At 45.5% G+C, this 24,753-nt stretch overlaps 1 protein-coding gene and 3 non-coding genes across 4 annotated transcripts; 2 read left to right on the forward strand and 2 right to left on the reverse strand.

Moving 5' to 3' along the window:
• The first annotated feature begins 7,194 nt into the window (after nucleotides 1-7,194).
• Nucleotides 7,195-7,358, forward strand: LOC130843010 (U1 spliceosomal RNA). The gene has a single exon (XR_009050689.1). It is a non-coding gene; the product is annotated as a U1 spliceosomal RNA (small nuclear RNA).
• Nucleotides 7,359-8,961: 1,603 nt separating this feature from the next.
• LOC130844785 (cytochrome c oxidase subunit 6C-like) lies at nucleotides 8,962-9,202 on the reverse strand. Its single transcript, XM_057720964.1, has one exon. The coding sequence runs from the start codon at nucleotides 9,200-9,202 to the stop codon at nucleotides 8,975-8,977; it is 228 nt and encodes a 75-aa protein (XP_057576947.1). The 3' UTR covers nucleotides 8,962-8,974.
• Nucleotides 9,203-10,712: 1,510 nt separating this feature from the next.
• Nucleotides 10,713-10,786, reverse strand: TRNAN-GUU (transfer RNA asparagine (anticodon GUU)). The gene has a single exon. It is a non-coding gene; the product is annotated as a tRNA-Asn (tRNA).
• A 3,004-nt stretch (nucleotides 10,787-13,790) lies between these two features.
• On the forward strand, nucleotides 13,791-13,864 carry TRNAN-GUU (transfer RNA asparagine (anticodon GUU)). Its single transcript has one exon. It is a non-coding gene; the product is annotated as a tRNA-Asn (tRNA).
• Nucleotides 13,865-24,753: the final 10,889 nt, after the last annotated feature.

Raw genomic sequence — 24,753 nt, forward strand, 5'->3', positions numbered from 1 at the left:
ATTCTTTTTTGATCTCTAAGGAGTGTACTGACCTCACTCTAAATATGCTGTCTCATTTTGTCATCCTAACTTCACTCTGGAACTTGGGGACTAATGGCCACACCAAGCCCATTGGAAGTCTTGTGTAAAGCAAACCGGTGATCATTTTTAAGTGACATATGTGAGGTCCCCCATTGTGCTAAAGCCTAGTCTGTCTTCACAATGCTTAGAATGTGTGTATGTGTGTAAAATGTATAACATATATTTATATATGTTGCTATAGCGATATGTTAAAGGCCAACATAACTGATGGACAGGGTCAGTGAGAGGAAATGAAAGTCTTTTTGGTGGCTATTAAAGGAAAATGTGTATAAAGAAATAAAAAGTTTCCACAGCCTGTTTTGTTTCCCATTTCTGCACTAGTCCTTACACTGAGAGGGTGAGAATAGGAAAGACAAACTGTCACTAAGAGCTCACCTCACTAGACAATGCTTAAAGTCTGAGTTTAAAAGAATGATTTATTCTCCTGTCATTTTGTAAAAATCTCCAGTCTAAAAATATAAAAGGGTAGTTCTTACATTTAGAGTGCCTTAGAATCAGCTTTGCAGATTATAGAAGCTACTTCCTGGGCTCCAATCCCAAGAAATTTCATTGATATGGGGCCCTAGAGTCTGCATGTTTTACAAAAACACAACCAGATGTTTCTGATGCAGGTGGGCTGCAGATCACAGTTTAAAACACATTGTTCTATAACACTGAATCAAAACTATAAATTTCTTTTCCTTTAATTAATAAGTTTTAATTGAAAAGTGTTTAAGTCCCACCATAAATGTTGACATAATGATCTTAAGATTTCCTTTGGGGAAAGTTCTTAGTGATGTTCTTTTGCATTCCAGAACTAAAAGAAAGCTATCATTCCACAATTATATCCTAGAGGCAGTAATAAGTTACAACAAACAACAACACAAACAAAAAATTCAACCATGATCACCACCACCACCACCAATAACAAAAATATCCATCGGGCTTCCTAGGTGGCGCAGTGGTTAAGAATCCACCTGCCAATGCAGAGGTCATGGGTTCGATCCCAGCTCCAAGAAGATCCCACATGCCGTGGAGCAACTAAGCCCATGTGCCAAAAAAAAAAAAAAAAAAAAAAATATCCATCAACAGACTCAGGCCTGCGGTAGACACTTCCATGGAAGGTAGATTGATTTTGACTTCTGCTTTTACACTTGGTTGTTTAAGTATTTTCCATGAGCGCCTCTGGCAGAATCAGCCGAATGGATGAAAAGTCAGTCAAACTATGAAGTATTACTTAAAGATAAAGTAGGAAACTTCGAGGACCTCTTGCCCTGCAGTTATTCAAGTATCCCAGCAATTCTTCCTTCATCCCTGTGCCTCCAGGGCTGGAAGACATTGATGATATAATCAGCAATCAATGGAGAACTCAAATATTATTTATAAGAACTTCATTTTACGGACATAACATTTATGAAAGCAATAGAATTTAATCATATAAATCTCAGATCTGTTCAGGATCCAGTCACAACTTGCTTATGGGGAAAATTCCTAACAGCCATTCTTGTGTTTCGCCCTTTGAAAAGTAGTTCTTTACCCTATTAAAAAAAGTTGCAAAAAATTTATCTTTGGAATGGAAGATTCTCCAATATTTAACTTTTCATAAATTATATTATTTTCCTCTATATGTCAGAAGCAGAATTCATTCTTAAAAATAAAATCAACCTGCATGACCATCAATGTCTTCCAATTTGCCATAATTCAAATGAGAACCATGTTGGGTTCTGGGCAGGAAATAGGGTGAGAACCCTTTAAGTAAAAAATGGAAAGGAAGAAAGATGGCAGGTATCTAATGTAATGATTCAAACATGTACAAATATCTCTTGATCTGTCAACTTAAGACAGAAAAACAACTTGCAGAATTTATGCAGGGTTTATTATATCCGCCAGATTTTATTACTTCTAAAGTGAATACGCTAGGCACTTATTGAATTAGTTTTCTATTTCTGCTGTAACCAGCGACCATAAGTTTAGTGTCTTAAAAGAACACACTTTTATATTAATTTATTATATTATATTATATTATATATTATATTATATTATATTATTGTTCTGTAGGTTAGGAGTCCAACAAAAATCTCACTGGACTCAAATCAAGGGGTCAACAGGATTGCCTTACCTTCTGGAGGTTCTAAAGGATAATCTCTTTCCTTGCCTTCCTAAAAAGTTTTTAGAGGCCACCACATCCCTTGGCTTTGACCCGTTTCCTACAACTTCAAAACTAGAACAGCAGGCTGAGTCCTTCTAATTTCACATCATTTTGACCTTCTTTTCTGCCTCCCAATTCTAAGGTCCTGTATAATTTCATGGGGCCCATTTGAATAGTCCAAGATAATTTCTTCATCTCAAGGTCTTTATCCTAATCACATCTGCAAAGTCGCCTTTGCTATGTGATGTAATATATTCACGGGTTGGGGGAATTACAACAGGAACATCCTGGGGAGACAGTATTATTCTGCTAGTCACAACACTATTAACTGAGATGCCAACTAATATTGGAACTAAGAAAAGAAGAACTTCTCTAAGTTCAACAAAGTTTAGTAAAAATACGACATTACCTGAAGGCACAGTCAAGCAAAGACATTACCTAAAGCAAATCAAGACAAAGTCAACTTAGAACCCTAGAAGTGCTTCACTGATGTCCATAAAATTGCACAAGTACTAGTCTCTTTATATTGTTTGTTGTTTTTTTCCCCCAAACGTGGCTTTTTCCCCCCTCCAAGGCTGATTTTGATGGGAGAAATCTCATCCGAGATAAAAGCCTGTGGTGGAGGAAGTGAAGGTGGTGGTGGAGTTGGCGCACCTGGGACCCCACTAACTTCTAACTCTAAACTTTCAGCTGGTCTCAATGGAATAGATGGAAGGGTTCTCCCACACCTACCCTTGCCTGAACAAAGGGATCCTCCTGTGCCTTCTCCAGGCTGCCAGGAAGAGGCGACGTGGTCATTCCCCTGGAACTTGCCTTGTAAAGAAGGCAGGCACCAAGATATTAACTTCTCTGGGATCTTGTGGACCAGATGCTGGCCTTCTGTGTAGAGAGCTCCCTGACTTTTGCTCACACATCCCCGGGTTGGCCTAAGGCCCGTGCTGCCTGGGCTGGCTGTGGAGGCTGAGCTCCTCAGGTGGAGCCATCTTGCTCTGTCTCCTCCAAACCAGGATCTGACCAGAAAGAAATGTAATCGTGCTTCTTAGGCTGGTGGAAAACACGCCTCCTCTTCCTCTCGGACTGGGGCAGCCCTTTCCTATGTTGGCCTGCTTTTTGTGGGAGTGGGGGAGGGGTGGGGAGGATGAGAGCAAGAGGAGCAGGGACCAGGGGGAGGAGTGAGAATAAAAAAAGCCTGGGGAGGTGCTAGGGGAGGATGGGGAGGAGGAGTGGAAAATGGAGGCAGAGGAAGAGTGTGAATGCCAAGGAGGTTCCAGTCTCTGATCCCAGAATGGCAGCTGCTCTCTCTTGAACTTCCCCTGACCTCATGCTGGACACACCACACACACACACACACACACACACACACACACACACACACACACACACACACACACACACACACACACCAGCCTCCTCTCTCATCCTCCAACCTCGTTTTTTCACAGAACAGCCTCTTAGCCCCTGCCCCCTCCCATGCTCTGATTCTGGGAATTATTTCCTTTTGCTCTGGGTTTCCCCAGATTTAGGCACAGATTCCTCACCAGCAGCCAAATGCTCGTCTGTGGATCTGGAGAGTCCAAGGGAGAGAAGTCATCCAGGAGAAGAGGAAACGCAGGCCACATGGGGTCATGGGGTCACCCTGGAGAATGTGAATCCAGCTATCCCAGGTCATTCTAGGTTGACATTTTTGAAGATGTCAAACTTCTTGGAAAGAAACTCTAAGAAGATCCTTGGTGCACGTCATTGGAGCAAATTATGCGATGAAATCCTAAACCAGGTGATCAATCCTCATTCCAAAGTCATGGATCAGCCTTAAGAAGGGCAAGCAGGTTGTGGGTATTAACTAAAGGAAATGAACAAAACTGGGGCAGATCCCACAAAGGCCCAGGTAGGAGAAGCAGCTTAGGCCAATGGCTAAGTAATCATCTGTATTAGTCAGCTCAGGCTTCCAGAGAAAAATACTACAGACTGGGTGGCTTAACCAGAAATCTCTTTTCACACATTCTGGAAGCCCAATATCATGATCAGAAGTTCCTGCCAATTCAGTTTCTGGTACGAGCTCTCTACCTGGCTTGCAGAAAGCAGATGCCTCCCTGGGTCCTCACAAGGCCTTTTCTCCTTGCTTGAGCTGGGGTAGGGCAGGAGCCCAAGCTCTCTGGTATCTCTTCACTTAAGCACACTAATTCTATCAGATCAGGGCCCCAAGCTTATGACCTCATTTAATTTTAATTATCCTTAAAGGCCCCTTCTCCAAATACAGCTCCACTGGGGATTAGGATACAAGATACGAAATTTTTGGGGGGGATACATACAATCAGATCATAACACCCTCCACAGCCTCCTCCTCCCATGAAGGCTCTGGTCTCTTAGCTCTGCTCACTGGGAACTTCCCAGGCACTGGGTCCTCCTATTCCTCTCCTCACAGACTTCCTCCTTCTCTCTCTCTGACTCAGAGGCCTCCACATGAGGCACAGCTGTTGCCTGGCTGACACTCAAAGGCAGTGGACTGACTTGCATTCACCTGGATGACTTTCAGAAGACAGGGGCCACCACTGACTGATATGCTTGCAGAAATGTGTTCACCGAGGAGACGGGCTGCGGTGGCAGAATAATGCTTCCCCAAAGAGGTCCACATCCTGGTCCCTAGAGTATGTGAACATGTTACCTGACATGGCGAAAGAGACTTTGCAGGTGTGATTACATTCAGCCCTTGAGATGGGGAGGTTGTCCTGGAGGACCCCATGGAATCCCAAGGGTCCACGTAAGTGAAAGAGGGAGGAAGGAGAGTTGGGGTCAGAATAATGCGTTCTGAGAATGACTTGATCATCCGTGACTGGCTCTGAAGACGGAAGGGGGCTATGAGAGTAGAATGTGGGCACCTTCCAGAGGCTGGAAAAGGCAAAGAAAGAGATCCTCCCCTAGAGCCTCCAGAAAGGACCTCAACCCCACTGTCACATTGATTTTAGCCCAATGAGATGCATCTTGGAATTCTGATCTCCAGAACCATAAGATAATAAATGTGTGTGGTTTTAATTCACTAAATGTGTGGTAATGTGTTACAGTAGCAACAGGAAACTCCTACAGTGGACATCGGTGGCCATTTGTTACCATGGCTGTAGACCAATTACTCTAGCCCCAGAAACGTGAACTTTCAAGCTTGTCAATTCTCAGTGGAGATAATGTAAATAATACTGGATGGTGTACCAAACCATCCCCTTATAAGAGGCTGAAACCCTCACCCTGGGCTCAGGGATAAACATCTAGTATGCTCCGAGGCTGGGTGGTACATGTGTGTATATTTGAGACAGGGTTGCATGGCCTTGGGCACTGGATTTACAATGTTCTCCACGGGGCTAGCTGCAGGGGGTTTTATCTGAACCCCCTGCTTGTGTATGAGGACCTTCCCACATTCTGCAACTTTTAAGGATCACATACTGGCTTTCACAGTTTTCCTAGGGGCTAAGATGTGGGTCTATTACCAAGAGCTGGCCAATCCCCATGAGTAACAATGACCCCAGCATTTGACAGGAGTTGAGAGGCACAAGGAGTAGGCCCTGGGGAAATTCTTCCTGTCCCGTGCAACAGAAGACTCTCCCCACCTCCAGATCCTTAGTTTAACACCGACCAGGTGCAGCAGAAGTCGCAGAGCCATTGGCAGTGTCTAGTGTCCAGGGCCAGTAGTGTCACCTGTGCAGAGCCACAGGGGTTGTCACTCAGCAGGGGCCACCCATGCCCTTCCCATTTGGTCTGTGTGCTCCCTTCCATTGGCCTTGTTTATTCCTCCCTGTTTGTAGAGCCTGGTTCTCCAGTTGGCTGGAGAGTCTCTGAGCTAGCACTATCCCTTGAAGAAAGTATATTTCAGAGGAAAGGAGCCAGAGTCTATTTCTGATGGCTGCAGAGAGAGAAAGGAGGGGAAAGGGAGAAAGCAGGGAGGAGGAAAGGAAGCTTCTTCCTGGAAGTTGGCTGGGTGCTGAGTTCCTTTGCGTCCAGGATTCTCCGCAAGAGTCACTTTCCCCCTTAAGCCAGAGGCACCCTCAAGGATCCAGTCACTCCACTCCTTGCTCTCTGGTCTGAAAACACAAGCTGGCTTCCTTCTCCAGCCTCCTAGGCCCCGGCCCCCACCCCCACCCGCAGGGCGAACCAGTCTTACCCAGTAAGAGAAAACAAACAAACCAACCAACCGCCCTTCTCCAAGCAAACACGTCATCTTTCTATCCCTTCTTTTGGTCATCCGCTTCTTTTTCAGAATCTTCATTTCCCGTATTCTGTATGGTGAGGAAAGCAAAAGCACGGTCCCTGGGGCACCACGAGAACCAAGCAGGAAGGACGTGCACAGACAATACACCGAGCAGCACTGTGGGAGGCAACCCTGAATCTGTGTGTCTATGCACAGGACACAGACATGTGCTTTCATTGTGTTCCTATAAATATATACCTGTACCCTTTGCTTTACGACTTCTTTATTACTAACAAACATTTTGGGTCAGTCACACACGATGCCAGAATTCATTTCCTTGGTGTGTAACGCAAGACAGAAGGGAAGAATGCCAGGAGGCTGGCAGAACCCGCCAGTATTTCAGATGAAAGCTTAGAGGTCCGTTACCTACGTGGGCGGAAATCACGACGTCATGTCCCCTTTCGGCAGCCGATGCGCCCATTGGTCGTCTGGGCAGGGGTGGGAGGGGAGATGACGGCCCAGGGACCCGGCGTGGGTGGGAGCAGGGGAGCCGCCTTAGAGGTCAGGGATGGGGCTTGGCTTATGTAAATCTTGCAGCGCAGGGGTGCCATTCCCGGCCAGCCACTCCCTGGGCTGTGGAAGTTTTCCGGAGATGTAGCTCGGATTTTCTTAGGAGAGTTGTTTGGAGGGGCGTGGAAGAGGAGGGGGCGCGGGGGGTGGTGGAGGGGCTGGGGTGGGGGTTGTGGCAAAGTGAGCGTGTGTGTACAGCGGAAGAGCCTAAGGCTGTGCGGGGACGGGGAGCGAAACGTTCATACTTACCTGGCAGAGGAGATACCATGATCACGAAAGTGGTTCCCCCAGGGCGAGGCTCACCCATTGCACTGGGGGTGTGCTGATCTCTGCGATTTCCCCAAATGCGGGAAACTCGACTGCGAAATTTGTGGTAGTGGGGGACTGTGTTCGCGCTCTCCCCTGGCAATGGGTACAAAATGACAGATAAATCCAAGCACCTGGGATAGTGAGTGTAAAAGCGATTGAGCAAGAACTGTGACCTTCTCGCTTATCCCAGAGTTTTGCATTTTTTTTTTTTCAATCTTTTTCTCTAGCGCATTGGGTAAAGGTGGTAGATAAGCCAGTAATGCTTCAATGAAAACTGGGAGGTCTGCATCACGGCCAATGCCTAGCAAGGTTCCTTCTTTCCCTGCACAAACCAAACGCAGGCTTTTGCTACCACTGCAGATATAAGTTTCTCTGCAGATTTAAGCTTCAAGGGGTTTTCCTACTTCAGGATTTCATTCTGACTGTGGAGCTCTGTTCTATACCCTGCAAAAATCTTGCACAATCTTCACCGGTGTTTCCAACTTGGACTTCAAAGTAGGGGTGGCCCACCATGCACACTCATAAGGACCTGGGTTTGTCCTCCTGCCAACAACAACAGAAAACGTGAAACAAAGACTTTGAAGAGACTGGGGCATCAGGTGAAAAAGGACAGTGCGTGGTTCTGGAGAGGTGGTGGGAAACAATGGCTCCAATTTACTGTCTGCAGAGAGTTTCCAAGCAAGGCACTCCAGGGCAAACTGAAAAGGAGCCCGGTGGACCTTGCTGAGTTGAGGACACTGAACCTGAAGTCCAGGGAGGCCAAAGGAGCTAGGGTCCACAGAACAGACTCCCAGAGGGGAGAGAGATGCTGAAAGTAACTCAGAGAGAACTACAGAGGAGATCCCTCCTGCGTGCAGCACAGTACTGATCAGTGCAGCCCTGGCAGGAAACTCCCCAAGGTCAGGGGGAGAGCTTTGACAGGATCAGAGAACAGTGCCTGGCACTCACACAGATAGTGCTTGTCCCCAACAGGTAGACTGCAAGGAAGAAAACAAAACAGACAGACAAAACCTCTCAATTCATGAGGGCGTGGGGTGGAGTACTCAGGAATGTCTTGCCTCAGGAGGGCAACTAGTTAGCCATAAACTGAGTGCTGCTCAGAACCACTTACTGAATCATCAAAGCACGACCTGAAAGGATCAAACTGTTTGCAAGTAACTTGAATGCGTCCCTGAAGAAAGCCCAACGTTTACAGGAACACACAACTCTCCATCATCCAACAAGGCAACATTCACACTATCTGGCATTCCATCAGAGATTCGGAGGTATCCAAACAGGCAGGGCAAATGACCCATAATGCAGAGACACATCGATCATGTGCAAACGACCCAGAGCTGACACCAGAGAAGGACATTAAAACATTTATTCCAACTGTATTCCGTAACTTCAAACAGTTCAGTAGACACATGGGAAACATAAAAAAGACCCAAATGAACTTCAAGAGATTAAAAAAATAATAATAATAAGAGGGATGAAAACTACAACATACTGCAAGGGATTAACAGCGAGCAATTAGAAAATGCAGAAAACAAAATTTTTTTAAAATCATTTATTTATCAAGAGAAACTATTCCTTAGCCCAGATATTCATAGTTCACAGTTTCACAGTTCAGGAATACAGGTAAGTGCCAAACTTCCATGAAACTCAACCCAAAGAAATTATATGGCACTTAGAATGCTCCTTCAGGAACAGTCTGCCTTTATATTCCAAAATCACTTTGCACTCTGAAAGATACCAGCCTTCCTCATCTCCTCAAAATCTTTCATGGAATCATAATTTCTGTAGAAATCTGCATATGCCTTCTTTCTTGGTTCAGCCACAGCAAACTTACACAAAGTTGCAACTCCCAGGGAGACAATGAATGCTCCAACCATATGAAATCGCAGACGCTTGGCCAGAAGGCCACGCATCTGAGGTTTCATCAAAGAACTGGAAGCCATGGTAGTTTTTCTCCTTGACAGCTCAACGATGACGTCCTTCCAGACAGATGGAGAAATGGACCACAAGAAACAAAGTTTTTTTTTGAAGGTGGCAAAACAACAGTAATTGTTGACTTAAGTACAGAGGAAGGAGCAAACCCTTCTAATGAGTTCATTAGGTGCACAGGCAGCTTCCTAAAAGGTTCCTGGCAGCACCCACTTATCCAGCACGGAGCACAGCTCTGAGATGCCACCAAGGAAGGGGCTCGCCCACCAGGGAGTTCTTGTATTAAATACCCAGGTCGAAATAATGTGGGCCCCGTTTGCAAGGAGTTGAACTTTGTCTTGGGTTGGCAGTAATGTAGGAGGTCCATCCAGCTCCTCAGAGGGGAATGCAAAGATTTTCTGTGATTCTGTTTTCCTAGTCATCCAGTCAAGGCCTGGTCTGTGGCTCGGTGTGGTGGGGTGCCAGCCCAGTGAGTGCTGGCAGTGGTGACGTCATGAAGCGTTACCCACGAAAGGGTGTGGGTCCTCTGAAGTCCAGGATTTGAGGAATGGCCTGAGGACAGATTATGCTAGTTTTAGTCGTCATGTTGAGCCCACTGTAAAACAGCTGCTGTGAGGAGAATCATGTCTGAGAGGGAATGCAGGCATCTCCATCTCTTTTTCTCCCCCAGTTCAGGATGGAGCTGCAAGGAGTTAAGGTACTCTTTAGACCAAGGCATGGCAGTTTTCTAGGCATGTTTAGAGATGTAGGTGCTCTTCCTGGAGGGCTAGATTATCCACCACTTTCAGTGCGTCACCACTTAGAGATCTTTGGGTCTGCCTGTTGCCTCCTGCACCAGTGCAGCTTTGTGAGGCCCTCACTGTTGTCTAATCCAGCCTGTGTCCCCTCCTCATCACACCCCAGCAGGTGCCCTGATCCCAGCGAGGGCTTCTTCTCATTGCCTCCCAAATTGGCCATAACGTAATTTTTTTGTGTGTAGTTGATTTACAGTGTTGTGTTAGTTTCAGGTGTACCACGAAGTGACTCGGTTATATTGGGTTGGCCAAAGAGTTGGTTCGGGTTTTTCGGTAACAAACTTCAGAAGAAACAGATTTGAATAGGAATTGCATTGACTCTGCAGATCACTTTGAGTGGAAAGCCACAGTCCCAAATGAAAGGGTGCAGGCGCCCTGAGACCAGGCGGTGAATACTCCGCTTTGGGGGTGCCGCGCAGGTGGTGCACAGAGCCTGATTGCCGACGTCAGAGCTTGAGTAAGAGATTCCCCCCATCCGTGTGCCTGTGCCTTCATCCTCTGGCAGCTGCCCTGGAATGTACAAGGCGGATGACTTAGCAAGGGCAGCCCTCCAGGGGGTGCCAAGAGACCGGGGCACCAGGGTTAAAAACCGGGAGGAAGGCGCGTACTGGGGATCCGCTGGGTGGAGATTCCAGGAGAGTTCAGGCAGTGGGGAGCGGGGGAGGCACTGCAAGGGCAGACGCATAAAAGCGGCGGCTGAGGGCCCGCTAATCAGATGCCAAGCCAAGTTCGTCCCTCAGTGGGCTCGAACCACCAACCTTTCGGTTAACAGCCCAACTCGCTACCTGATTGCGCCACAGAGACAAAAGGCTGCGGGGTTTTGTTGTAACATCCTGGAATCAGAATGCATTCCCCCGTTCTTTCCAACCCAGCGGAAAATAGAGTCAAATGCCTCTATCTTGTCCAACCTCGCTGGCCCCAGAGGCATTGAGTCTCGTCCCTCAGGAACGTCCGACCGTGGACACCGAGCCCGAGTCAGCTGCGGGCTCCGACGAAACAATGCCGGGCCCACGACCATCCTCGCCTGCTCCTGGCCGCCCCCCGCTCCGCGGGACGACTGCAGCCTCTCTCGGGTCAAAGTCCCCGGTTTCCCACTCGTGATCCGCCTTACTCGTCGCGCTCACCGCAAGTCCCCCCTCACCCCACCCCACCCCCAGGTCCAGTGGTCCGGCGGGAGAAAGGACAGCAACCGGCTGTGTCCCCACCGCGCTGCCTCCTCTTGGCGCTTCCAGAGAAGGACTCCACGAGGCACGACCTGGAGTTTGCGCACCAGGCAGCCCCTCGCCCGGAACAGGGCCTGGCATCCAGCAGGTGCCCAATAAATGTCTGGCTGAGGATGCATTCCGCCGCAGGGGCCGGAGGTGGTGGGTCCACCGAGAATTCTTATGCCACCTCTAAGTTTTTAGTCCTAGAGGAACGTAAAAAAGTTCTATAAAGTCCAAGAGGGCACCACCTGGACCGGCTCTGAGCTCCCCATGTAAGACGGTACGCCGGCCTCAGCCTGCGGGTGCAGGTGTCATGTCTGAGAGGGATGAAGGAGGAAAGCTTCAAAGTAGAAAGACGGTTGGGGTAGGCAATCTGGAGTATGAGGGAGAGAGGGAGAGAGACTGGTTCATCTCTAGCCATCTGCTTACCTCCAGTGCTAACGTCGACCCGACCACCGCTCCGTGGATCCCCCGGTGGAGCACAGTGGTCGCGGTGTGATTGGTGCGGTGATGGAAGCCTGGCTGCTTGGGTCTGAATTCGAATCCTAACAGAGAACCGGCTTCCCGTGCCTGATCACTGCCGGCAATAGCCTGTGGGTCTACCTTTTGGACTTGGTGGCTTGCCCCCTACTGCCCACAGAGCAGGTGGGCGAGGGGACGCGGAGCACACCTCACCGGGGGACTCAAGCTCTGAGGCGGCCCAGACTTCGCCCGAGGCCCCCAAGGCCTGATGTCAGCATCCCCTCCAGGTCCCCCCTGCGCTGAGAAGAGTGCCTGGGGCTCCAGGAACAAACTTCTCCTCTGTCTAACTGGGGACTTGGCTGGATTGGTCAGAATCTACCCTTTTCTGGCCTCATGGGGCCGAGCGCCCCTTGCAGGGGCCTCGAGGGGTCGCTCTGTTCCTGCCGATTGGATTTTGGCTTGCAAAGAACAAGGGCTCAGGCAGATTTTGATTTCCCTGGCTTAGGCTGTGCAGGCTGATACAAGCAAGGCTCAGGGGCTGCAGCCACCCAAACAAGGAACCTCTCCTGTCTGTCGTCGTCTTTGTGAATGGCCAGCTCCTATACATAGAAAAATCCGCAATAACCCACACAACAGAAAACTACCAGTCAACAAACGAATTCTGTATAGTGGCAGAGTACAGATAGGCAAAAATCAGTTGTCTATCTATACATTAGAAGTGGAGAATCTGAAAAAGAAATTAAGAAAACAATTCGATTTAAGATTGAAGAGGAAAATTAGAAGTTTGGAATCAGCTAGAAATAACTTCATGCTTGCTCTGCTTTTGTAAAATCTGCTTGCTGCAACCAAGATAAGAACAGATGACCTAGCAATCAACTGTAACCTTAAGATGTTCTGATAAATATGGAATGTTCTGCTCTTGCTCCTGCAAGTTTCTGTTTGGAAACCCTCTGCGAGGGACCCACAACAACTCCCGCTCTGTAACTGCCCACAACCTATAGTAAGCAGGTAACCAATCAACCAAAATGCTAAGGGGGCCGCCGGCTTAATAAATCTGAGTTCTCCAACTCTCCGAGTGTGGTGCTTGGTTTCTCGACAGACTGATTCGATTTCTGCAACAAGATAGCACCCAAAAGAATATAATATTTATGAATTGAATTAACATATACAAGGAGGTGAAACTTGCACACTGAAACCCACAAAACATAGTTGCAAGTGATTAAAGCATACCTAAGGAAATGGAAAGACAGCTTCCACAGATCTCTCTCCCTCTCTCTCTCCCTTTCTCCATCATACTTGAGGTTGCCTACCCCAACCGTCTCTCACCTTATCAGCTTTCCTCCTTCATCCCTCTCAGACACGACACCTGCACCCACAGGCTGAGGCCACTGCACCGTCTTGGATGGGAGCTCAGAGCTGGTCCAGGTGGTGCCCTCTTGGACTTTCTAGAACTTTTACCTGGTTCTAAATCAGCTGCCAGAAGAAAGGTTTTGAAGAGCAGCCGATTGGAAAAATCTAGGTTCCTCTAGGACGAAAAACTTAGAGGTGGCATAAAAATTCTCGGTGGACCCACCACCTCCGGCCCCTGCGGCGGAATGCATCCTCAGCCAGACATTTATTGGGCACCAGCTGGACGCCAGGCCCTGCTCCGGGCAAGGGGCTTCCTGGTGCGCAAACTCCAGGTCGTGCCTCGTGGAGTCCTTCTCTGGAAGCGCCAAGAGGAGGCAGCGCGGTGGGGACACAGCCGATTGCTGTCCTTTCCCCCACATGACCACCGGACCTGGAGGTGGGGTGGGGTGAGGCGGGACTTGCGGTCAGCGCGACGAGTGAGGCCGATCACTAGTGGGAAACGGGAGACTTTGGCCCGAGAGAGCCTGCAGTCGTGCTGCGTAGAGGGGCTGCTTTTAAGGAGGCCAGGAGCAGGCGAGGATGGTCGTGGGCCCGGCGTTGTTTCGTCGGAGCCCGCAGCTGATTCGGTCTCGGTGTCTACGGCCTGACGTTCCCGAGTGACAAGACTCAGTGTCTCTGGTGCCAGCGAGGTTGCACAAGATAGAGGCATTCTACTCTGTTTTCCGCTGGGGCTGGAAGGGACGGGAAATACATTGTTTCCAGAATGTTACAGCAAGATCTCGCAGCCCTGTGTCTCTGTGGCGCAATCGTTTAGCACGTTCGGCTGTTAACCGAAAGGTTGGTGGTTCGAGCCCACCCAGGGATGAGCTTCGGCCTAGAATCGAAGGAGGTCTCAGCTGCCGCTTTTCCGTGTCTGCCCAATTGCCCTTTCAGTTCCTCCCCAGCGCCCTTCTTCAGGAATCTCCACCCCGCCCAGCTGATCCCCAGCACGCTCCTTCCTCCCGGTTTTTAACCCTGGTGCCCCTGTGTCTTGGCACCACTCCATGGAGGGCTGCCCCTCACTAACTCATCTGCCTTGTACATTCCAGGGCACCTGCCAGAGGATAAAGGGACATGCACACGGGTGGGGGGAATCTCTTACTCAAGCTGGGATGTCGGCAATCAGGCTCTGTGCACCACCTGCACGGGCACCGCAACGCGCAGTATTCACGGACCGATCTCAGACGCCTCCACCCTTTCATTTGAGACTGTCGCTTTCTTTTTTCCTTTATTGCCCCACCCCCAGGTACCATAATCCAGGTTCAGAACACTGCTTTCGATTCCCTCCAGCCCTGCTTCAGACAACCCTCCCTCAAGCCCCAAGCAATATTAATCTGCTTTCTGCCTCCATAAGTTTCTTTTCTGGACATTTCAGATAAATGGAATAAATCAATATGTAGTGCTTTGTGACTGGCGTCTTTCACTTAGCACAATGTTTCTGAGGTTTATCCATGCTCTGGCTTGAGTTTCTTTGCTTTTTATTACTGAGTAGAATTCCACTGTGTAAATATACCACATTTCAGGTGCCATTCACTAGTTGATGGGCATTTCAGTGTTTCCTGTTTTTTGATTTTGTGGGTGTTTTTCTTTTGGTTTTGCTATTATAAATAATGCTACTATAAATACATTGAACAATCTGCACCTATGTTTCATTTCTCTTCAATAGATATAAAGAAGTGGAATTGCTGGGTTTATGGTAAGCTTATGCTTAACTTTTGAGAAACTGTCAAACTGGTTTCCAAAGTGGCTGTATCATTTTTATATTCTGACCAGCAACATCTGAAGGTTCAGTTTCTCCACCTTCTCACAAGCACTTGCTATGGTCTATCCTACTTAAACATAGCCATCCTAGTCGGGGAAAAGTGATATCTTGTTGTTTTAATGTGCATTTTCCCAATGGACAATGACATTGAGCACCTCTTCCTAAGATTATGACCCATGTATTTGTCTTCTTGGGGAAAATGTCTATTCAAGTCTTTGGCTGATTTGAAAAATTGTGTTGCATCTTTCTATTGAGTTGAAATAGTTCTCTAGCAATTGTAAATACAATTCCTTCATTGGCAATTTGATATGCATATATTTTCTCCTAGTCTGTGGTTTGTCCTTTCATTTTCTTAATGCTGTCTTTTGAGGCAAAGTTCTCAATTTTCATGAAAGTTCTCTTCTATATAACACGTTTGCTGTAGTATCTTAGAACTCTTTGCTTAACCTAAATGCACAATGACTTTTCTCCGATGTGTCCTCTTGAAGTTTTGTTTTAGCTCTTACATTTAGGTCTGTGGTCCATTTTGAGTTAATTGCTATATGTGGTGTCATTTCAAGCAAAGTGCCCTATGACGGCAAGAGATCTTGGAGGTAAGTTACCTTTAAGAGTTAATCTCCCCCAGGCCAGGACACTGAGATTTCATATTCCTGCACCCTTTATTGAGTGGCTAAGTGCCAAGGGAGAGGTCAAATAAATGGGTTCTGGTGCTCATACACTCCATGTACTTCCCATTCTCTGGGACTGGGAACAAGGTAGCTCTATGAGTCAGAGGACTGTCCTACTCAGAGGAGGCCTTCGTCACAAAATAGACCAAAAGCAGGAGAGGGTTACACAGGAAGGATCAAAGGGATCCAGGTGATCTGGGTTGGGCTTCTAGAAGGTCTCCTACTGGGTGGATGGGAAGGAGGACTTGCACAGCACGAACTCAGTGAACATATACCTGGAGGGATCACAGCAGATGGAACACATTTTGCACTTTCGTAAACGTTATTGCCAACATGAAAACAGTGGGGTGTGTGCATTTGTGTGCATGTATGTTTGTGTTTGTGTATGTGCGTGTGTGTGTTACCTTGGCTATCATAAGGTGTGTGGATCAGGAATCTGGAGTTACTCCGTCTAGGGAAAGGATAGGGGATCAAGAGCCAGATCAAGAGCCATTCTCAGCTCTGAGAGAATCCTAAGCATTGGCTGGCATTTCCCAAGCTCAACCCAGAGACCCTACAATTTGAAGATTCCTGGGTTTGTCATGTGTGGTCAACGGTACACTAGCAGACAGAAGTTGACATGCTGAGTACAGAAATAGACAAAGAAATACAATATTCCGTAGACAGACCACATTCCTTACCGCCCTCACTGTAGTGGTCTCACTGAAAATAGGAATGGGCAATTGAAACGTGGTATGCAACACAGGTTATGGGAACAGGTTGAAAGTGTCGGTTAATAGTATAAATTATTGTGTCCTCAGATTGAATTTGCTGGAAAGTAAAGTGGGGACTCCACTGAAAAATGTTCTAGGTTCTGCAGGAAGAAATGTAACTGAGCATGACCTCATGGGGCCTTCACAGGACAGCCCCCTCCCCAACGCCCATGTCCTCTGTCTGACTCCTGACTATAGAAAAATTTTAGCTGAAGGATAAAGTTAATCAGAAAAATGAGAGAATGCAGAAGCAAAGGAAAATAGTCAAACAAGACAAAATAATAATTAGCCATTAACCAAAGTGAAGGACTTTTAGGTCCTCCTCAAGGGCAAAAGGTGATATTCTAATCCATAGCCTCTGAGATGTTTTGCAGATACTGAAAACCCCGCCAGGTGGTAGAAGTTAACTACAAGGTGACCAGACAGTAGCCATGACATAAGCTGCCCCATCTTACACAATTCTGAGAACTCGCCTCAAGGGAATGGGAACAAAGCAACTCTGGACCTGAAGATTAACCGTACTTCAAACAATCAAGGTGACACTCATCAGGCCACCGCAGGAACAATTTCAAGTTGACTGTCAGAGCCAACTGTCCTGTTCTGCACAAAGCCCCCTCCCTCAACCTATACATTCGTGAAACTGCCCTTTAAAAGCTCTTGCCCACTGATTGGCAGTTGGGGAATTGGCTTATGGACAGAAGACTGCGTTCTCCTCGTGTTACTGGCCTCCTGAATAAAGCAACCTTCCCTTTCCTACCAACACTTGTCTTTCCAGTACTGGCTTTTGAGCAGCAAACAGCTGAACCTGAGTTCATTATCAGATGTGGGGAGGCTACAGGAGAGTGCAATTATACAACTCAGTATAACGCAGATAACAACATCTTCCACGCTTCATGCAGTTTTTCTTTCATTTTTTCTGAGGCCATGGTCTCATGCATAAGTCTAAATACATTTGTACCAAGAAAGTTGATATCAATACAAAACACACAAAATCTGCCATTACATTCGGCAGTGCATGTTCCTAATGGTACTGTAGCCGGGTTTATACCAGCAAGTAGCCAAATTGTGGCTAACTTTGAATGCAGCCCCAAGATAGCCATGTGTTTGCTTCTCCTTGGCCCCACCTCTAGCTTAAGCACTACATCTGAGCTGGCTCCATTACTGGGGGAAGATGTAGGTCAAATAGTGCATAATGCAAATGGGGGAAAGCATAGCAAAAAGCAGGCATGCTCATAAGTGAGTTAGGATTCCAGAGAGGAGTGTGATCATGCTATTGTGAAGAAAAACATGTCTAGCTCTCTCTCTGAAATATGGCACTGACTAATCAGAGATGCTGGGAGAAACCACTGTACCTTCTCTCAAAGAAAGACAAGTAAATCCCTACTGATGTATAAACTGTGCCTAAAATCTCCACCTAGACAGTTTAGGGATAGAAGGGAAACAGTATTTCTTCTAGTTGCTATCATTTCCTTTCAGTGGGGGATGGCCTGGAAAGAAAGAAAAATATCCTGGTCAACTTCCCTTGTAAATAGTTAGCGAGGAATCTCCTGGCAAATGCATTAATGCTGGTTACTATTGGGAGACTATTTACCTATGGAATACTTTCAGTGGGATGTATCTAGTCTGTGTTGAACTCTTTAGGGGATCAAACCTAGAATCCCGGGATTTAAGTGGACTAGTTCCCTGGAGACTGTCACATTGATTAAGTAAGTGTCAGCATAGGAGATGACCCCAAGAGCTCCATTCTGTGTAACTGATGACCCCATACATCACTTAGAGACCACGTGTGTTGAGGCTGGGCCGGAGCATGTGCTAATGTGGGAAGAAGGTCCTTGCAGGCAGTGCTGGTGAGCTCAGACGTTCTGTTGCTTTGCTCATCCTTCACAATTAACTTCCTCCTTGAAAATGTGAGTAAAACTCGACACTGGGCAAGATTTACGATTTTTTGTGTTTTTCATGTTATCTCCATTTCAAGTGGATGTGCTCGTATACCATTCACTGACATTTTATATATCACAGTTTTAACTTCGTTAAAAGTCACTGTTGGCCAAAGTCAAACCAGGCTAATCAGTGTACAAATTGATTGGCACATCACGGATTAAACATTCAATGGCCTTTATAACCACGTATTTTGCTAGAGTGTCTTCCAAGATCACTACTGTTCTTCTGCAGGTACCATGAGCAGCTCCAAAATCCCAAGGCCATCTTTGCCTGATACCTTGTGGTCACTGTCATCAACTTCAGTCACTTTATCCTGTACATTGAAGGTCTCTGTATTATTACATGATTTGAGAGACAGAGATGGAATGTATAGTTTGTTTAAGTGCAGCAAGAGACTCCTGTTTCTCTGTGGATCAATGGAGTTGAATAGCACTCTTTGTTCCACATAAGCTTTCTCAGAGTTTTTTTCCTCAAGAATTGTTGATTACTCTTTTTTTTCCCCCTGATTATTGGTCTGTATCTTTAGCCAATAATTTTTAGCTTTGAAAATATCCTTCTCTTTATTTTTTTTAAATTTATTTATTTTTTGGGGGGGTACACCAAGTTCAACCATCTGTTTTTATACACATATCCCCATATTCCCTCCCTCCCACAACTCCCCCCCACCCTCCCCGTCCCAGTCCTCTAAGGCATCATCCATCCTCAAGTTGAACTCCCTTTGTTATACAGCAACTTCCCACTAGCTATCTGTTTTACAGTTGGTAGTATATGTATGTCTATGCTGCTCTCTCACTTCGTCGCAGCTTCCCCTTCACCCCCCGCCCTGCCCAAACCTCGAGTTCTCCAGTCCATTCTCTGCATCTGCATCCTTGTTCTTGTCTTGTCACTGAGTTCATCAGTCCCATTTTTAGATTCCGTATATGTGAGTTAGCATACAATATTTGTCTTTCTCTTTCTGACTTACTTCACTCTGTATGACAGACTCTAGGTCTATCCACCTCATAGCATATAGCTCCATCTCATTCCTTTTTATAGCTGAGTAATATTCCATTGTATATATATATATATGCCACGTCTTCTTTATCCATTTATTTGTTGATGGGCATTTAGGTTGCTTCCATGTCCTGGCTATTGTAAATAGTGCTGCAATAAACATTATGGTACATGTTTCTTTTTGGATTATGGTTTTCTTTGGGTATATGGCCAGTAGTGGGATGACTGGATCATATGGTAGTTCTATTTGTAGTTTTTGAAGGAACCTCCACATTGTTTTCCATAGTGGCTGTACCAACTTACAGTCCCACCAACAGTGCAGGAGAGGTCCCTTCTCTCCACTCCCTCTCCAGCATTTGTTGTTTCCAGATTTTGTGATGATGGCCATTCTGATCGGTGTGAGGTGATACCTCATTGTGGCTTTGACTTGCATTTGTCTGATGATGAGTGATGTTGAGCATCTTTTCATGTGTTTGTTGGCCATCTGTATGTCTTCTTTGGAGAAATGTCTATTTAGGTCTTCCACCCATTTGTGGATTGGCTTATTTGCTTTTTTGGTATGAAGCTGCATGAGCTGCTTGTATATTTTGGAGGTTAATCCTTTGTCCGTTGTTTCATAGGCAATTATTTTTTCCCATTCTGAGGGTTGCCTTTTAGTCTTCTTTATGGTTTCTTTTGCTGTGCAAAAGCTTTTAAGTTTCATGAGGTCCCATTTGTTTATTCTCGATTTTATTTCCATGATTCTAGGAGGTGGGTCCAAAAGGATCTTGCTTTGATGGATGTCATAGAGTGTTCTGCCTATGTTTTCCTCTAGGAGTTTTATAGTGTCTGGCCTTACATGTAGGTCTTTCATCCATTTGGAGTTGATTTTTGTGTATGGTGTTAGGAAGTGTTCTAATTTCCTTCTTTGACATGTTGCTGTCCAATTTTCCCAGCACCACTTATTGAAGAGGCTGTCTTTTTTCCATTGTATATTCGTGCCTCCTTTGTCAAAGATAAGGTGCCCATATGTGTTTGGGCTTACTTCTGAGTTCTCTATTCTATTCCATTGATCTTCCTTTCTATTTTTGTGCCACTACCACACTGTCTCGATCACTATGGCCTTGTAGTATAGTTTGAAGGCAGGAAGCCTGATTCCACCAACTCCATTTTTCCTTCTCAAGATTGCTTTGGCTGTTCCGGGTCTTTTGCGTTTCCATACAAATCGTAAGATTTCTTGCTCTAGTTCTGTGAAAAATGCCATTGGTAATTTGATGGGGATTGCATTGAATCTGTAAATTGCTTTGGGTCATACAGTCATTTTCACTATGTTGATTCTTCCAATCCAGGAACATGGTATGTCCCTCCATCTGTTTGTGTTGTCTTTGATTTTTTTCATCAGTGTCTTAAAGTTTTCTGCATACAGATCTTTTGCCTCCTTAGGCAGGCTTATTCCTAGATATTTTCTTCTTTTTGTGGCAATGGTGAATGGGAGAGTTTCCTTAATTTCTCTTTCTGCTCTTCCGTTGTTCGTGTATAGGAATGCAAGAGATTTCTGTGCATTAATTTTGTATCCTGCTACTTTACTAAACTCATCAAGTAGTGTTAGCAGTTTTCTGGTAGAGTCTTTAGGGTTTTTTATATATAGTATCATGTCATCTGCAAAGAGTGACAGTTTTACTTCTTCTTTTCCAATTTGGATTCCTTTGATTTCTTTTTCTTCCCTGATTGCTGTGGCTAACAATTCCAAAACTATGTTGAATAATAATGGTGAGAGTGGAAACCCTTGTCTTGTTCCTGTTCTTAGAGGGAATTCTGTCAGGTTTTCCCCATTTAGAACGCTGTTGGCTTTTGGTTTCTCATATATGGCTTTGATTATGTTTGCTGATTATTCTATTCATGGTAACATTTTTATACAGAACAGATACTACTTTAGTTGAATCATTCAGAAAATGATTTCCATGAGACAAAAACTAAAAAATAAATCATCACTCCGAAAACTAGCTTTCTGCACTGAGCAAGTTCTGCCTAGGGCTCCAGAGGTTTTGAATAAGCTTGGTGCTTAATTGCTTTAATATATGGTCTATGGGGTTTAGGCTATTTTAATAGCACTTCAAATAAATCATTGCAATGTGACTTTAAGCAAGTCACTTAACTTTGATTAGGTTTCAATTGCTGAAGTTTAGGAAGAATTTGGCCAACTATTGTTTTCCTGCCATAGAATGTACTCTTGAGCTTCCTCACACCCTAAATTCACCCCTCAGTTTGCATGGGGGTTGTGATGCAGGTGGAGCCCCAGTGCAGAAACACAATCGGCTTGCTCCTTCCTTCTAATCCATAGCCTCTGAGATGTTTTGCAGATACTGAAAACCCCGCCAGGTGGTAGAAGTTAACTACAAGGTGACCAGACAGTAGCCATGACATAAGCTGCCCCATCTTACACAATTCTGAGAACTCGCCTCAAGGGAATGGGAACAAAGCAACTCTGGACCTGAAGATTAACCGTACTTCAATCAAGGTGACACTCATCAGGCCACCGCAGGAACAATTTCAAGTTGACTGTCAGAGCCAACTGTCCTGTTCTGCACAAAGCCCCCTCCCTCAACCTATACATTCGTGAAACTGCCCTTTAAAAGCTCTTGCCCACTGATTGGCAGTTGGGGAATTGGCTTATGGACAGAAGACTGCGTTCTCCTCGTGTTACTGGCCTCCTGAATAAAGCAACCTTCCCTTTCCTACCAACACTTGTCTTTCCAGTACTGGCTTTTGAGCAGCAAACAGCTGAACCTGAGTTCATTATCAGATGTGGGGAGGCTACAGGAGAGTGCAATTATACAACTCAGTATAACGCAGATAACAACATCTTCCACGCTTCATGCAGTTTTTCTTTCATTTTTTCTGAGGCCATGGTCTCATGCATAAGTCTAAATACATTTGTACCAAGAAAGTTGATATCAATACAAAACACACAAAATCTGCCATTACATTCGGCAGTGCATGTTCCTAATGGTACTGTAGCCGGGTTTATACCAGCAAGTAGCCAAATTGTGGCTAACTTTGAATGCAGCCCCAAGATAGCCATGTGTTTGCTTCTCCTTGGCCCCACCTCTAGCTTAAGCACTACATCTGAGCTGGCTCCATTACTGGGGGAAGATGTAGGTCAAATAGTGCATAATGCAAATGGGGGAAAGCATAGCAAAAAGCAGGCATGCTCATAAGTGAGTTAGGATTCCAGAGAGGAGTGTGATCATGCTATTGTGAAGAAAAACATGTCTAGCTCTCTCTCTGAAATATGGCACTGACTAATCAGAGATGCTGGGAGAAACCACTGTACCTTCTCTCAAAGAAAGACAAGTAAATCCCTACTGATGTATAAACTGTGCCTAAAATCTCCACCTAGACAGTTTAGGGATAGAAGGGAAACAGTATTTCTTCTAGTTGCTATCATTTCCTTTCAGTGGGGGATGGCCTGGAAAGAAAGAAAAATATCCTGGTCAACTTCCCTTGTAAATAGTTAGCGAGGAATCTCCTGGCAAATGCATTAATGCTGGTTACTATTGGGAGACTATTTACCTATGGAATACTTTCAGTGGGATGTATCTAGTCTGTGTTGAACTCTTTAGGGGATCAAACCTAGAATCCCGGGATTTAAGTGGACTAGTTCCCTGGAGACTGTCACATTGATTAAGTAAGTGTCAGCATAGGAGATGACCCCAAGAGCTCCATTCTGTGTAACTGATGACCCCATACATCACTTAGAGACCACGTGTGTTGAGGCTGGGCCGGAGCATGTGCTAATGTGGGAAGAAGGTCCTTGCAGGCAGTGCTGGTGAGCTCAGACGTTCTGTTGCTTTGCTCATCCTTCACAATTAACTTCCTCCTTGAAAATGTGAGTAAAACTCGACACTGGGCAAGATTTACGATTTTTTGTGTTTTTCATGTTATCTCCATTTCAAGTGGATGTGCTCGTATACCATTCACTGACATTTTATATATCACAGTTTTAACTTCGTTAAAAGTCACTGTTGGCCAAAGTCAAACCAGGCTAATCAGTGTACAAATTGATTGGCACATCACGGATTAAACATTCAATGGCCTTTATAACCACGTATTTTGCTAGAGTGTCTTCCAAAATCACTACTGTTCTTCTGCAGGTACCATGAGCAGCTCCAAAATCCCAAGGCCATCTTTGCCTGATACCTTGTGGTCACTGTCATCAACTTCAGTCACTTTATCCTGTACATTGAAGGTCTCTGTATTATTACATGATTTGAGAGACAGAGATGGAATGTATAGTTTGTTTAAGTGCAGCAAGAGACTCCTGTTTCTCTGTGAATCAATGGAGTTGAATAGCACTCTTTGTTCCACATAAGCTTTCTCAGAGATTTTTTCCTCAAGAATTGTTGATTACTCTTTTTTTTCCCCCTGATTATTGGTCTGTATCTTTAGCCAATAATTTTTAGCTTTGAAAATATCCTTCTCTTTATTTTTTTTAAATTTATTTATTTTTTGGGGGGGTACACCAAGTTCAACCATCTGTTTTTATACACATATCCCCATATTCCCTCCCTCCCACAACTCCCCCCCACCCTCCCCGTCCCAGTCCTCTAAGGCATCATCCATCCTCAAGTTGAACTCCCTTTGTTATACAGCAACTTCCCACTAGCTATCTGTTTTACAGTTGGTAGTATATGTATGTCTATGCTGCTCTCTCACTTCGTCGCAGCTTCCCCTTCACCCCCCGCCCTGCCCAAACCTCGAGTTCTCCAGTCCATTCTCTGCATCTGCATCCTTGTTCTTGTCTTGTCACTGAGTTCATCAGTCCCATTTTTAGATTCCGTATATGTGAGTTAGCATACAATATTTGTCTTTCTCTTTCTGACTTACTTCACTCTGTATGACAGACTCTAGGTCTATCCACCTCATAGCATATAGCTCCATCTCATTCCTTTTTATAGCTGAGTAATATTCCATTGTATATATATATATATATGCCACGTCTTCTTTATCCATTTATTTGTTGATGGGCATTTAGGTTGCTTCCATGTCCTGGCTATTGTAAATAGTGCTGCAATAAACATTATGGTACATGTTTCTTTTTGGATTATGGTTTTCTTTGGGTATATGGCCAGTAGTGGGATGACTGGATCATATGGTAGTTCTATTTGTAGTTTTTGAAGGAACCTCCACATTGTTTTCCATAGTGGCTGTACCAACTTACAGTCCCACCAACAGTGCAGGAGAGGTCCCTTCTCTCCACTCCCTCTCCAGCATTTGTTGTTTCCAGATTTTGTGATGATGGCCATTCTGATCGGTGTGAGGTGATACCTCATTGTGGCTTTGACTTGCATTTGTCTGATGATGAGTGATGTTGAGCATCTTTTCATGTGTTTGTTGGCCATCTGTATGTCTTCTTTGGAGAAATGTCTATTTAGGTCTTCCACCCATTTGTGGATTGGCTTATTTGCTTTTTTGGTATGAAGCTGCATGAGCTGCTTGTATATTTTGGAGGTTAATCCTTTGTCCGTTGTTTCATAGGCAATTATTTTTTCCCATTCTGAGGGTTGCCTTTTAGTCTTGTTTATGGTTTCTTTTGCTGTGCAAAAGCTTTTAAGTTTCA

The sequence above is a fragment of the Hippopotamus amphibius genome, chromosome 1, assembly GCF_030028045.1.
Source record: "Hippopotamus amphibius kiboko isolate mHipAmp2 chromosome 1, mHipAmp2.hap2, whole genome shotgun sequence".
Taxonomy (NCBI): domain Eukaryota; kingdom Metazoa; phylum Chordata; class Mammalia; order Artiodactyla; family Hippopotamidae; genus Hippopotamus; species Hippopotamus amphibius.

Coding starts and splice junctions, on each gene's coding strand:
- LOC130844785 (XM_057720964.1), bottom strand. CDS start 9,202: ATGGCTTCCAGTTCTTTGATGAAACCTCAGATGCGTGGCCTTCTGGCC.